Source organism: Coloeus monedula (assembly GCF_965178545.1).
Source record: "Coloeus monedula genome assembly, chromosome: 6".
Classification (NCBI taxonomy): Eukaryota; Metazoa; Chordata; class Aves; order Passeriformes; family Corvidae; genus Coloeus; species Coloeus monedula.
In genome coordinates, this window is record NC_138786.1 from 2,023,030 (window position 1) to 2,038,284 (window position 15,255).

Genomic DNA, 15,255 nt, shown 5'->3' on the forward strand with positions numbered 1-15,255 from the left:
CTAGAAGCAAAACTATCCAGGCTTTTGGCAAAACTTGACAGAAATAAAGAAATATGGACCTTCTCTTGGCTCTGCATTACTAGATTTTCATGGGCTACAAACCCAAGGAGAAACACAAGTAATATCATTTTATTAGCATTTAAAATATACTTTTGCTATTGTGTTTTCTTCTCTACGGGGAACTTTACAATTACAGAAATTATACAGGACAAAAATCTCCCCAACAGCTAGCAATAGTGCAGTCATAAAACCACCTCCTTGTTCCTTTTTCCAGTTCTTATTTGAGCAGTGTTGCTACAACAATGAATTGATTCATTAAAATCCTACTGTTACCCAAAAAACAAGACAGAAAAGAAAAGGATTTCTAGTGTAAAATCACGCAGAAGAAATAATTCCCTCTTTCATATAAGAATATTTAACTCACTGAAAATGAGGGGCATAAAAAGAGTAGCGTCTATTTTTCTGTGCAGCTGTCGCACATTGCATGGTTTTTTCCTATAAAACCTGATCCTGAAGATGCAACACATTTGTTTTTATTATATTCAACTCAGTAAGTTTATTTTCCCATTCTCAGTTTTGCCCACTTATTGTTGTCTATCTAGAGCACTACGAAGCTGATCTTGTGGAAAGTAGACCATTCCCTGACCAAAAACCTTAGCACGTAAGTTGAATTTCAGGAGACTGAGGGCTAAGTTCTGAGGGTCAGGTTCTGAGGGCTGAATATAATAATATAAATTTCCTGGACCTCAGCTTTTTGTACTCCCAGTTCCCCAAGCTGCCTCCTCTTCTCAGAGTCTCACTTTTGCCCCATTATTATTGTCCTTTTTAGAGCATTAACAAGCTGATCTTGTGAAAAGTAAAAATTCCCTGAACAAAGACCCTTAGCACATTAGTTGAATTTCAAGAGACCGAGGGCTGAGTTCTGAGGGCTAAGTATAGCTACAATACAAATTATCTGAACCTCAGCTTCCTTCTCACTACCAATTCCCCAAGTTGCCTCAGTTCTGCCCACTTATTACTGCCCATTTACAGCACTAAAAAGCTCATCTGGTGAAAAATAGACCACTCCCTGACCAAAACCCCTTAGCACATAAGCTGAATTTCAAGAGACCAAGGGCCGAGTTCTGAGGGCTGAATTCCGAGGGCTGAGATTTGAGTATAATAACAACACAAATTTTCTGGACCTCAGCTTTTTTCTCACTACCAATTCCCCAAACCACCTCTTCCCCTCAAGGCCTCAGTTTTGCCCACTTATTATTGTCCATTTAAATCACTAAGAAGCTGATATTGTGAAAAGCAGACCATTCCCTGACCAAAACCCCTTGGCACATAAATTGATTTTCAGGAGACCAAGGGCTGAGTTCTGAGGGCTGAATTCTGAGGGCTGACTTGGGAGTTCTGAGTTCTGAAGGCTGATTTCGAGTTTTGAGGGCTGATTTTGGAGTTCCTAGGGCTGAGTTCTGAGGGCTGACTTGGGAGTTCTGAAGGCTGATTTCGAGTTCAGAGGGCTGACTTCGGAGTTCCTAGGGCTGAGTTCTGAAGGCTGATTTGGGATTTCTGAGGGCTGACTTGGGAGTTCTGAATTCTGAAGGCTGAGTTTCGAGCTCTGAGGGCAGATTTGGGAGTTCTGAGGGTACATTTGAGAGCTCCGAGGGCAGATCTCGGAGTACCGCGGACGCCGCGACGCCGCCGCCCTCGGGAGGCGCTGCCCCGGCGGGGCGGAGGGAGGCGCGATGGGCGGCGCGTCCCGGGGACGTCTCGCAAGATGGCGGCGCCCCCGGACCCGGAGCTTTCCTCACCCCTCAGCCTGGAGCAGCTCCCCACCGACCCGCTGCTGCTCATCCTCAGCTTCCTCGACTACCGGGATCTGGTGAGGTACGGGCGGCCCGGGGGGATGACACGGGCGCGGCGGGCGGAGCGCTCCCCGGCTATGCGGGGTTTGGCTGCTTGCGGAGGAGCCGCTGTATGGAGGACACGGCCTGAGCACCCTTCCCTTCCAGCAGCAGCGGGCTTTCCCCTCTTTTACCTTCATTTTTCTAACTGAATGAAATGTCTCTTTTTACTGAGAGGGTGGTGAGGCCTTGGCGCAGGTTTCCCAGAGAAGCTGTGGCTGCCCCATGCCTGGAAGTATCCAAGGCCAGGTTGGACGGGGTTTGGAGCAACCCGATCTAGCGGAAGGTGTGCCCGCCTATGGCAGGAGAACTGGTTGATCTTTAAGGTCCCTTCCAACCCAAACCATTCAATGAATTTGTTTTTCTCTTCCCCCCATTATATGCTGGCTTTGTTTGTACCTAAATGAAGCAGTATCTAGATTTGTAAGACCAGTATTTCCCCGAAACTTGTGTTTCTACGGGCAAACAAAGGGTGGTCTTGTTGCTAGTAAATGTACTCCACCGTTGGAGGAAAAGCAAACGAAATGAAATACGGTGACTTTTCAAGGAGAAAAACGTGAATGAAAGTGGCAGGTGCTTCTTGGGATCGGTGGCTGAAGGGTTGTGAGTCATACAGTGAAGATGAAAATGTGGTTTTAGGTAAAACCTCATCAGACAAGTGCAAGGTTTGGCAGTGGTTGAAATCACAGTGTTTAATCAAAGAGGGAGGAATAAGTGTAAGAAAACAGAGTATTACCAAAAATGTGGGGAGTTTGGTTTGGGTTTTTCTATTCCCCCTAATAAATATTAGTCAAGAATGACAGGACATCAGGGAGAATTCTGTTAGGATATCAGCAAAAAAGAGTTTAAGCATAAGCAAAAGCTGTAACAGTTATTACGGTGGCCCTTAGATATTTGTTCATGTGTCAACTTTTCCATTGTTTGTGTAATTAATGAGAATGGCTTTAATTGCACTTTTATCACGTTTGAAGCCACATGTTCCTGTGATGCTGTGGAGACTTACTCCCTTCCAGAAATTACAGGCTTGATTGATAAACACCAATACAATAGATTTCTGCAAGGGCTTTTTGACTTTGGGATATTTCAGTTCCCCACCCCCCAAAAATATAAAAAAATCCCCATATAATGAAATTTTTGCACAGCCAGATGTCCAGGTGTAAAATGAATGTGTTCGTGGGGGTGTGGATGGAAAGGGTAATATCAGGGAATACAGGAAAATCACTTTGTTGAGGTTGACTTTGAGATACTAACACAATTCTAGTTTAAACAGTGTGTAAAGCCCCAAAAAAGCAGCAACTGGCACCTTGTTTGGTACCCTCATGTGGAGTATTTAGGTGTTAATCACAGCCTTTGAAACACACACTTGTCACTTTAGAACAAGCTACCAGAGGAAGTGATGTTGCCACATCTAAACTGATGGTACCTTTTGGAGACTTCCTTCAGAGTCTGTTATTTAAACAATTCAAAGTGGAAAGTAAGTTTTATATACTCAAACTGTATAGTTTCTGTAGCTTACTGTGGAAAAGATCAGGCAGAGCCTGACCATCCAGGTAAGAAAGGGACTTAAATCATAGCTAGCCTGTGCTACTGGAATGCTTTCCACTGGTGGAGTCATGCTGGAATCTTTCAGGCACTGTTTACTTTGGTGTAGGTCTACAGCATGACCTGCTTTACAAAAGTACTTAATTGCTGCCAGTTCCTAAGTGTGTGGAAAAGTAGTTCATGACTTACACAGCTGTGATGAAGAGTTTTACCCATTGTAAGCACAACTCTAAAAGGACAGCTAAATCATTTTCAAACTGTGTGTTTATTTCATGATAGTGTGATGTGTGATACAGCATTTCTCCCTGTTTGTTTTGCTGCAATCAAATGTAATGATTTTATATTTATAGTTGCTGCTATTTGAATCAAAGATTAAATCAGCTGTCAAGCCATGATCCACTGTGGAAAAGACACTGCAAAAAATACTGGCTCATTTCTGAGTAAGTGGGATTGTTTTAAGTCTTTTTTCCTGTGAAAATGAATTTCTGAGACATGTTGTTCAGCTGATGTTCAGTCCATCTCACTGTCTGCTTATCCAACTGATACTTTTTCAGCTTCTCCATAGCTAAGAAGAGCTGAGTAATGAAGGATGTGAATTAGCTTTTCACCAGCTCTAAGATTCACTGCTAGACAGAGCTCTGTTCAGAAGGCACTCTGTGTAAAGGAGTATTGTTTCTAAATTTTCCCCTAAGTACCCCAAATGTTTCCTAATTCTGTTCCAACTTGCTGTTGAATAGATGCTGGAATTAATTGAGTTTGTGTAGCTTCACATGGCACAGAGTGTTCCTGGGTTAATGTTATGCATCCTGTTCCTGCCAAATAACAAATACCAACTCCTTGGGTTTAGAAGGCTCTTGAAGCTGGCATTTGAACGCATTTTCTTCGTGTCCCCTCAGGGAGGAGAAAAGCCGACGGAATCAGAGCTGGAAAGCCATCTTCACCAGCACCTATGCTGATTTAGGAAGATACATCCACTACTATGCCACGCTGAAAAAAGCCTGGGATGACCTGGAGAAATACTTGGGGCAGTGGTGTCCTCGCATGATCAGCTCTTTGAAAGGTACCCTGGCACACCTGTGAGTGGGTTGGCTCACCCAGCCCTGCCTGTTATTAAGCCTCATGCTGCTTTCATGAAAGGTGTGTGCCTTAATTAGCAGAGTCCTGAAAGTCAGGTAGATGTGCTCTCCCTTGGAAGCACAGACAGAGTCCTTGCCCAGTTCCTACTGATCCATAGATTCTCTGAAACCAAGATGATATTTTTTCTCTAGTGACCGGTCTGTCTTTATCACACTTCTAGGTTGCTATGACCTATTGTTTGTTATTTTTTAGTGTAGCAGCTCCATTACTTCAAGGATGCGCTGGTGTGATTTTATTTGTGAGGTTTTCGTAAGACCCAATGAAAACAGTGTCACATGAAAGCAGACCTTCTAATCTGAAGCCAAACAAAAAGGAAGTTGCTGGGTTTTATTTTTTTCTGTAGGTCTTACTGTAGTCCAGTGGTGGAACAATAGTTTTTCCTTTTTTTTAATCCCCACTAAGATTCTGTTTTCAGCTTCAGTTTGTATTTTAATGCCTGAAGTACTTCCAGTGTTCTAGGTCATAAATCACAGCTACAATCAGTTTGGGGATTTCTGGTATAGGGGACAAAAAAGCTTTTACATTTTCAGCTGCATTTCAGTTTTCTGTATGAAGTTGACTTTTAGACCATGATGTCTAATTCAACTTGATCTGTGAAATTAAGAGCCAAATGATCTCTTAAGAGACAATATTAAGAGACAGATTATCTCTTTCCTATTTAAATCTTGCATTTTCTTGGTTTGCTTGGATAGTGCTGGGTTCTTACTTTTTGTTAAGTATTTTTGAAGGCAGAATGTGAAGCTTTTATTTAGGTACAGAAAGACAAAAACAGATTTCAAATGGCTGGTTTCCACACTTACATAATGATGGCAGGTTTTAGATAAAATTTAGGCCTTTTTCATACCATTTGTAAGGGATGCTGTTTCAATGAATTGTTAATTTATGTCCTGTTAATGAAACAGATAATGAGTATGAAAAGGGTATTAAAAAAATTGTTTGGAACAGACCACAGAGGCCACCCAGTTGATTTTTGCTGGAAGTGAGGGTGCTGGAACCCCCCCTGAAGTGCATGTGGAAATGTAAGAATAGTTCTTCTCCACCCCTTTCTGTTGTTGATTTGAAAATCCCCCTTTTACAGCCCATTTATTGGTTCAGATTCCAAGTGAATGCTGGCTGCAGCCAACATTTCTGTGTCACTGATTGAACTGGAAACTGAAAGAAGCAACCCTTAGGGTGATGAAAGAGTAAAATCAATACTGCCTGGAAGCCATAACTGGGACTGTTATTGGCAGTGTTGTGGGGAAAAGGTTCATTTCACTTTATAAATATTTGCTGCTTTCAGGCCTATTGAGGTTTCACCGGACTGAGCTTGGTGCTGTATTAAATAATCAATGTCATAATTTTCCTTTCAAATTTATGTGATACTCATTGTGTACCACCCAGCATACAATAAAGCCACCAAATACTGACTTGAGTCCACGTTGGATGAGGGCATTTACAGATTCCATGCCTTGTGTTTGAAATACCTGAACTATCCTTTCTTTTCCAGAGAGTGCAAGGGAGGAAGATCTGGATGCTGTGGAAGCACAAATCCGCTGCAAACTCCCCGATGACTATCGGTGTTCATTCCGTATCCACAATGGGCAGAAGTTGGTTGTTCCAGGGTAAGGACTGAAAACTACTTACCGAGTATTAATTCCTTTTGTATTTTTTCAGCACTTCACTTATTAAAAGGTGAAATGTCCCCTGAACAGGATAAATGAAGCATTTAAATGTATTGTGACTGAGTCACCGCTTAAGTGACACTTGCAGAATTGGCCGTCTTCTAATCTTGGAAGTAATTGGAAGCCCAACATGGATTTCTAATTGCTCAATTTACTCTTACACTTCCCTTTTTCCTAGTGAGAACCCTTGTCAGTTTTTTGCAGCAACTCAAATTCCAGCTGTTAGACTTTTAATCATAGCACTGCAAGTTGCTCCCCTGAAGTTTGGCTTTGTATTACAGGAGTAAATTAGCCCCTTGCACTCTTCAGCCTTCGTTCTTTAATAATTCCTTTATTCTTTAAAATGGTTAGGGAATGACTTAAAGCCAGTTAGTCATCTTAAGGTAGAATCAAATTGTCAGTTGTGCTTAAGTTTTCTCAGTAGAAGATTTTATGATTTCATGCAGTTTCAGCAGTGAAAATCTCCCTTTTACATTAAGCTTAGAAGGCCGATGACCAAACAAAGTTTCTGGTCTTTCAGCTGTAGAAAAATTAGGTGTTTGAAGCACCTGATGAAGTGCTGCAAACAATAGCAAAAGATGGAAAACTACAGCAAATCTTTGCAATGTCTGTAGGGAGGAATGCACTCATATTGCTCTGCCAAAACCTTCACTCATAAAGAAGGTGCAGCTTTCTCCAATTTGAGTGTTTTATGTGCAGAAGGGATATAGGAAACTGTTTTATGAAACCATAAGGATGATTTCTAGTTCTGTTTTCCAGGAGAGACTTTAAAATTTTTTAGAGAGAAGATAGGTGCCCTAGTTCTGTAGATTTCAAATGGTGCTCTGCAGGTTGTGTGCTTCCTCTCTTCCTACTGGTTCACTCCCACGAAGCCTCTCCTGTAATGGTGTGCCTATGGAAGGGCTGCAGGACCAGATACAAGGCTCTGGGGTAGTCTTCCAGCCTGGAGAGAGGCTGCCAGGGGAAGGTGTGGTCCCAGTGGTGGGGGATGAATACTGGGAGGATCAGGTGTAGGCAGTGGAAGTTTGTGCAGCAAGTTGTTAGATCAGAAATGGAAGCGATGTGGGACTCATCCTTGTTAGATGCTTCAGGTTTCTGTGTTGGGATACTGGCACTGCTTCTGTAGAACGTGCTAATTCCAGGCAAGACTTCCTAAGGAGAAGGAGGAATGGAACCTGTTGGCCAGGATGGGATCAGCTTTTAGCATGCTGACATGTGGCAGCTTGCACCTGAGTCACTGCTTTCATAACACCAGTGGAAACTCAGCACCTGCAGGAATTTACATCTCATTTGCCTTTCCCTGTTGTTCCCAAGCTGGGAGTGTGGAGTGTACACTCAGGTTTGTGTGCTCCTCTGACTGCTGAGTGTGATGCTTACACAAAGCTAGGATGACGATGTGAACTAATAACCTAGTTCAGCATATGGATATTTGACTTGGATTTCACCTAAGCCCAGTGTACATCTAGAGCATTGAAAGACGCAGTTTCCAGAAGATTAAAAGCCAGCTTTGCCTTGTGAGTGGTGTCTCCTGTTTATGTTCCCTGTTTTTGTTGTTCCAAGTCTGATGGGAAGCATGGCCCTGTCAAACCACTACCGCTCTGAAGACCTGCTGGACATCGACACGGCGGCTGGCGGCTTCCAGCAGAGGCTGGGGCTCAAGCAGTGCCTGCCCCTGACCTTCTGCATCCACACTGGCCTCAGTCAATACATGGCTCTGGAGAGCGTGGAGGGGCGGAATAAATACGAGATCTTTTACCAGTGTCCAGTAAGGAAGATGTGTTTATGTTCCCCAATGTACTTTTGTGATGATTGGTAGTGCATGAGCCTTAGTGGAAAGTTGAAGCTGTAAATTCAGTTACCATGGGAGCACTCGGGGGGACAGGCGTGTGAGTTTTACATGTCTGAGGATCTGACTGGGACTACAGTGATGTGTCAAGCAGCCAGACTTCAGGTTTGGTGAATACAGGGAAAGTGTTCCCTGTGCTATTTGAATTTTAACCCTGAAAGTCCAGTGCTCTCTTTCTAATACATCCTTAAACTTCTTTCTCTTTCAGGACCAAATGGCTCGCAAACCATCTGCCATTGTTATGTTCATTACAGGTAACACTTCAGATAAAATACTCAAAATGAAATAGTCAGTGTGGGATCATCCAACATATTTAGAAGTATTCCACTTGGCTGGAAGGGTTAATCTTGGCTTAGCGTGGGGTGGAGGGGAAGTTCCATACACAGCATTTCGCTTGGCATTTTGAAGGTGGCAGGTAAATAGATCCACTTCCTCCATTCAGAGCTACTTTATACAAGGTTTGCATTTTGTGGATTAATGGTACAAGGGAGGATAATAAACTTGGAGTCCCTTAGAATTCCAAAAGATCAAAGGACAGCACACAGAGCTTCTGCTCCAAGGAAGAAGTGGTAAGTACACTTAATCTAACAGGAGTGGGACTACTTGATTACACATCAGGGAAGGCAAGGATAATAATTTCTTGCTAGCTCAGCTTCAATCCAGTTTTGAATCACTAATATTGACAAACAGTTGAACTCTGTACTTTTCTATTGAACTCTGTATTGCAATGCTTGGAATATTTATGGCTGAGAAATTCTTGTGCAGAGAGCTGGTATGTGAAACTCTCTTCTTTGAGAATTAAATGTGACAGTTTGAGTGTGTGCTTAGCAATCAAGCTGTTCCAAAATAATGGCTGTGGGTGTATGAAAAGCTGTTCTCAGACAATGGCTGCAAGTGTATAAAAATCCCAGAATGACAAACAGCCTTATTCTTCTGAGGTTGTAGAGGAGTGCAGAGTGTGTCTATGATTTATCCCTCTCTTCAAGGAGAGGAAATTCTGCAGTGTTCCTTAGAAGCTTTCCATATGGAATCCAAGTGATGAGACACACCACTGAAGACCCTGATTATGATGTGAAATACATAGCTAAGAGATTCTTTGTTGGCTGTGTCATTTCTGGAGGATGCACCCTTAACTCTTTGGTTCTTGATTGGTTTCTCCAAATTATCCATATTGGTAGAATGAACTGGAAGATTGACTGACTCATCTCAGTAAGCCTGAGAGTTTGCTATAAAAATAATCCAAGCTTTAAACTTCTTCCTTGAAGTATTTACTGTAATGTGCTTAGTGGTAAATTTCCCCATTCTTAGGAATGCTTTTCTTCCTTGGCATCTAGGTACATCTTACTTGGAATGGTTCACATCCTATGTACACGAGGTTGTAACTGGAGGTTATCCTATCATCAGAGACCAGATTTTCAGGTATTGTGACTGGGATTTGTAACCTCAGTGCCAGGTTTTGGTGCTGCTTCTAAGCACGCTCACCTCTTTAGTGTTGGGCATCAGATACAAAAGCTGGTGGTGGGGAGAGGAGAAAGCCCATGAAACTACTGAAAATAAACATGTAAACCAGAATGCTTAAAGCAACTTTGTTTTTTTAACCAGAAGCTTCAGAGCTTGTAGCTGCGTTTATGGGACTGGAATTCTGCATTATAAGTGATCTGAAGTTTAGCAAACAACATGATGTTTATTCTTTGGGCCATGAGTGTGTTTTTGCTGCAGGACTGTTCAAAGTTATTAAAAAAACAAATGTTTCAGCTAACTAGTCTCTTAAATATGTAAATAAGCAGGACTTGTTCTGGTGTTTGAATCTTCATGCACTTGAAATTTCTTCTAAATACAATCAAGAACCTTAATTCTGTTAAACCGGGATGCTGCAGAACCAAGTTCTTGGATCTGTAAATAAATTTGCTGCTAGAGTTTTTAGGTTGGTTTTTTTTTTAATAGCATAGTGACACAGCCTTATTTAAACAGTGTTTATTAATATTAATAATTACTGATAACTACCTTGTGTGTTTAGTTTTCTGTATCGAATGTGCAGAGCTGTTTGCAGAGATAATGCTCTCCTCTCCGTAGGTATGTGCATGATAAAAAATGTGTTGCTACCACAGAAGATATTACTGTGTCTGTGTCCACCTCTTTTCTACCTGAACTCAGTTCTGTACATCCACCACATTATTTCTTCACTTACAGAATCAGGTAAAAATAACTGAATTAATTCTTAGAATGCAGGATAGACCTATGGAATGTTCACAGCAAATTTATGCACAGCATTCGGAAATGTTCTGAAATGAACAGGATGTGCACAGCATGCTGTACTTTTTAATAAAATAATCCTAATCATTACCTGAAGTTATGATTCATTACATGAAGTACCAGTCAAGCTAGTAATTGCTAAAATACAGTGGTGGGTGGGGGAAAGAAGTTACAAGCAGCTCTTGTGACTTAGAAAAGGGTAAAGAACAGACAGTGAAGCATAGAGATGGATCCTGCTACCGAGGTTACCTTAGTGAGTGTTTTCTTTTCCCAGTTCACTTGGTGATCCCAAGGGCACTACAGCATTTTTTGAAAGGAATGCATTAAGTATGTTCTCTGGCTTCTAGAATTGAAATGTCCAAAGATGCTCTTCCTGAGAAGACCTGTCAGCTGGACAGTCGATACTGGAGAATAACAAATGCCAAGGGTGATGTGGAAGAAGTCCAAGGTCCTGGAGTAGTTGGTAAGTGAAAAATTACTGGAGCGAGTATTTAATGTACTTGTTATTAAAATTCTGTTTGTCAGGTTGTGTGGTTTGTATCAAAATCAGAGAAAAAGGGATGAAAGCCAAAGCAGAGGGACACAGGTTGTTTTGTAAGGGGTATCTGGACATCCTGCTACTTAAGCCCTCTCCATTTTTTTTTAATATCAGTAATTGCTGAGAATCAATTTATGCATCCACTGGCATACAAATTGATCTGCCTGAGTCTGTTGTGGAGTGCAAGTCCTTTAGCAACTGCTGAATTGTAGTTCTCCATCAGTCCTTACTATTGTGATGTAATATTTTACCCACAGGGGAGTTCCCAGTCATCGGCCCAGGGAAAGTCTATGAGTACACCAGCTGTACCACGTTTTCCACAACCTCTGGGTACATGGAGGGGTACTACACCTTCCACTGCCTCTACTACAAGGACAGATTCTTTAATGTCACAATCCCTAGGTTTCATATGGTGTGTCCAACATTCAAGGTGTCTACAGCATGAACGGTAAGCAGAGATGCAGTTGGCCAAAACAAACGCCCAAATTGTAAAAATGACAAAAATTACAGTGCTGAAGAGTGTTCATATTGCTAATTCCATACAAAACATGCCCCGCGATTCAGAGCTCCTCGTTTGTGCCTGCAGACGTGGCATTGCCTGAGCTGCTTGGATTTCACAGCTCCCTCCTTGGTGGGACCACACTCATTAATTTTAGCCATAATAATGTATCTGCTCTATTGACACATGCTCCAGTTAATGACAGTTTAAAAACTGTAGAGTCTGTGATGTGCATTAGTTCTTGCTGAAAGTGCATTTCATAAAGTCACTTAATGACTTTGCAAATCACCAAGATACTTCACTTGCTGTTAATTATAACGTAGTTTTAGTTTGGAGATTGTGGCTTAATTATATCATTTCTCCCTTTTCTCTGGCACACTTAGAGAAGAGCTCTTGATTTATTTTATCCCTAGTTTTTGTGCAAGCACTGAGGAGCCATGAGCTTTCCTCAGGAGCAGGCAGCTGCTTTTACACTATCTCAGGTTTTTCCCAGGATTCCAGACACTCATTCCCAGTGGCTCTAACAGCAGGTGCCAGCAGATGTCGTGCTTCTAACAGAAAACGACATCTCTTCATTCTCTCACATTTTTGGGAGCTGTACTTGCCTTCCTCTCTAACTTCCTTCCCTTCAGCTGACCCGAAAAATAATTTCCTTTTCTCTGTTGCTCCACCCCTGTTTTAAATGGTAGAAGGGTAATAACCCTTTTGGTTTTAAGTTTCTTTAGTAAAGACAACCTAAACCATCAAGAAAATGGGTGCAGCTGAGGTACTGAACTGTGGCTTTCCATAATTGTGGGTATGGAATATTGAAACCCAATGGATCCTTGGGGAGTGAAAGGTCAAGTAGTTCAGCAAAATGACCTCTGCTGCAAATTAAACTTGGTTTTAGGACAAAGATCACAATGTCTGCTGTGTGATAATGCAGCCCAGATTTTTCTAGGCAATTGTTAGTGCTTTCTTACAACTAACTGGAAGGGAAGATTTTAATTAAACCTGGGTGTGTTTTTTATTAGATAACAAATCCTAATGAATCTGCAGTGGATGAAGACCAAGATTCCACAGGCACTGATGACTCCCGAGATCGACGTAGAGTGTTGGACTTTCCTGCACCCTCTGGATGCTGCCCATGCCACACTAATGGGATTTTTTCCCAAACAAACTGTTTGCAGAAGCTGAAACCTTTGGGGCTAGTGCATAAGAATGTTACTCACTATTGTAAATGAACTCTGTTGCACATCAGGGCAACTAGCATGGATGTTGGTGCCAGTTCTGATATTCATTGGAGTATAACTTCTGTTTCCCTGGTTTGGAAGGAGGGGAAGAGGAAGGTGTTTGGGCTTTGTTTGTTTTTTTCTGAAGTGTGAAACAGCGTGATAGTCCAGGGTAATCATATCTTACATTTTTGAAGTATTGCCTATTTATGATCATACTGCAGATACGGTGTGGGGATTTGGTTCTATACAAGCATTTTAAATTAGCAGTAGACAAGATGGCAAAAAAGGCTGTATCCTGTTGTCCTTTCTCATGAGTTTCTGCTCTGGATAGCTCCTGCTAAGAATGAAACTTGCTGTTTGGTCTGAATATCCCATTTGGGTGAGATTAGGTGCTCTTATGCTATTTTTTTTTTTTTTTTATTAACATAGGAACAGCAAAAAATTCTGGTCATCAAAATGCATAAATTAGGAGTGAAACTGGCCTTATTTTTAGACAATCTGTTTGTCAGCTTGATTTTATGCTAAGTGACTCTGATTGGATAATGCCTCTGGGAATGTAGTGTCCATGCATAATCTGCCACTCGTTAACTTGAGGAATTTCTCAATGACTACAGAGTATGGATTTGTAAATATGTTTTGAGGTTTTTTTCTTTACATGATGTTTGCTGTTGTCATAGGTGACAAATTTATGTTATGTATCATGTTTTGCTGAGCCCTCGATGGATTTTTGTAACTGAATAAAAAATTAAATTAAAAAAAAAAGAGGAGGCTGGCAGAACAGCAGATGACTAGAAAATTTATATTTAAAGAAGTATCTGTTTGCTTTATCATTTTTGTTTCTGTTGTCATTAATAAACAACTGCATTTTTTGTTCTCAAGTGCTACATGGGACTGTTTTTGCCAAAACTTGAGCAATAATTTTTTGACCAGCACTGGGGTAGTCAGTTCTTCTTTTTGACAGCCGGAATTTGTAGGTTTTATGAGGTAGACCAGCATATTGTGGTTCCAGCTCAAATTTTCCATTCTTGACTAATTGCAGAGTTCTCTTTTTTTTTTTTTTTTTGCAAGCCCAGGTATTGGATTCTCCATGTGCTCAGCTTTCTCCTGGTGCATTTTCCACAGCGGCACAAGGTAGAAAAACAAACACTGAGTCTGATCCCTACAACAGTTTTTAGGTGAAACATCTCCAGAAACAAAACCAGCTTGTGTTGTCCCTCACCGGAGTCAGAATAGCACTGAGCATTGCTGGAGTGCTTGCAAAATGTTGCCATTTTGAGGATTATCACAGTATTACCTGTGAGGGACAAGAAATTTCCACAAAAGTTCTGTCAAGGATCAGTAAAAGAAGGTTTTAGTGGAACTAGAACTTGCTGCAGGGCTGTGTGTTTTCAAGGACAGATTACCCTCATGGTTGGAGGCCATTCTTGGGAGGATTCCTCCCAGGATCTCTATGTTCTAGTGCAGTGGAATCAGCTCAAGGGCATGGGACTCTACACAAACACTGCCAACTCTTGGCAATTTCACTTATTTTTCCCTACTGTTTTAGGGAGTGGTTCTCCCTTGGGTTGTTACAGATGAGCTGGAATTCTTGCTTTCTTTGGGAGATCAAGGACAGTGCTGTGCTTTCAGCCCCTGAGCGCTGTGGTGCCAGGGTTTGAGGCCTCAGCTCTGGGCACAGCTGGTGGCAGAGGGATCTGGAGTGAGGAGGGAGTTGAGGGATTGCTGCTCCTGCTCTGAGCATGAATGTGTTTTTAGCAGGGCAAAGGGTATTTCTTTGCTTCAGGCAGCTATTTTGGCACAGGGTGTGTTGCCTGGAGCTGCCAGAAGCGCTGCAGCTCCTCATGATGTGCATTTGAAGTGGGGCTGAAACCCGTGGCTCTCCTCACCCCTCCCAAACAGAAGGTTATTCCAGGAGCGTGAATCATGGAATCATGGGATCAATGTGAAATCAGAAACAAAGGAGTCGGTGATGTTTGGCAGCACTGCTGGCCTGTGGGAATGTTCACTGAGCAGCAGCAGAGAATTGAGTCGAGGTCCCGCTGCCGCAGACAGCACCTCACTGCTCTGGCTGGGCACTGGTGTGGGGCAGCTGTCACTCCAATGCATGCAGCTGCCAAACGCTTCCTGTGGTCACTGGAATCATGGGAATGTCCTTCCCATTGGCCACCATCCTGCAGGCTCAGCCTGAAGCTCTGCCACCTTCTCCTGACTCAGACCTGACTCTGAGGCTTGGTTAGGACTTCACCTGGCCAGGTAAAACCCGCCTCGCCAAACACCTGTGGACTCAGCTTGTGCTGAAACCCTGGCACATCCAACACAAACATGTAACTGGTCCGGTTCTTTTTCTGTCCCTATGTTGATAGTCTCTTTATAATTGCTCTGTAGGATTCTTTCAACATTTTTGTGGGATTTTGCTGGCTGAATGGTTTCATGGAGAGGACCTTTGGCCACGATTTCTTTGCCATGGCTGCACCAGAGAGAAAAACAAATAGTGTGCCAGCCAGTCAAATAAAGAAAACCCAACTGAAAGTTGCTGTGCAAGTTATTCCAGTATTCTGGTGCTGGTTTTATTTTTTCCTGTCACTGTTTAATTTGTCAAAATTTATGCAAAGAATTTAAGGTGGAAAACTCAGGTCAAGTTTGAAATACCATTTATGTGTGATGATACAG

At 42.1% G+C, this 15,255-nt stretch overlaps 1 protein-coding gene across 1 annotated transcript; it reads left to right on the plus strand.

Moving 5' to 3' along the window:
- Nucleotides 1–1,742: 1,742 nt before the first annotated feature.
- On the plus strand, nt 1,743–13,469 carry FBXO3 (F-box protein 3). Its single transcript, XM_082284110.1, has 11 exons — nt 1,743–1,875; nt 3,785–3,874; nt 4,331–4,494; nt 6,061–6,175; nt 7,796–8,000; nt 8,290–8,335; nt 9,416–9,500; nt 10,155–10,277; nt 10,682–10,797; nt 11,130–11,320; nt 12,385–13,469. Exons 1-10 carry the CDS (start codon nt 1,766–1,768, stop codon nt 11,315–11,317), a joined length of 1,242 nt encoding a protein of 413 aa, XP_082140236.1. The 5' UTR covers nt 1,743–1,765; the 3' UTR covers nt 11,318–11,320; nt 12,385–13,469.
- Nucleotides 13,470–15,255: the final 1,786 nt, after the last annotated feature.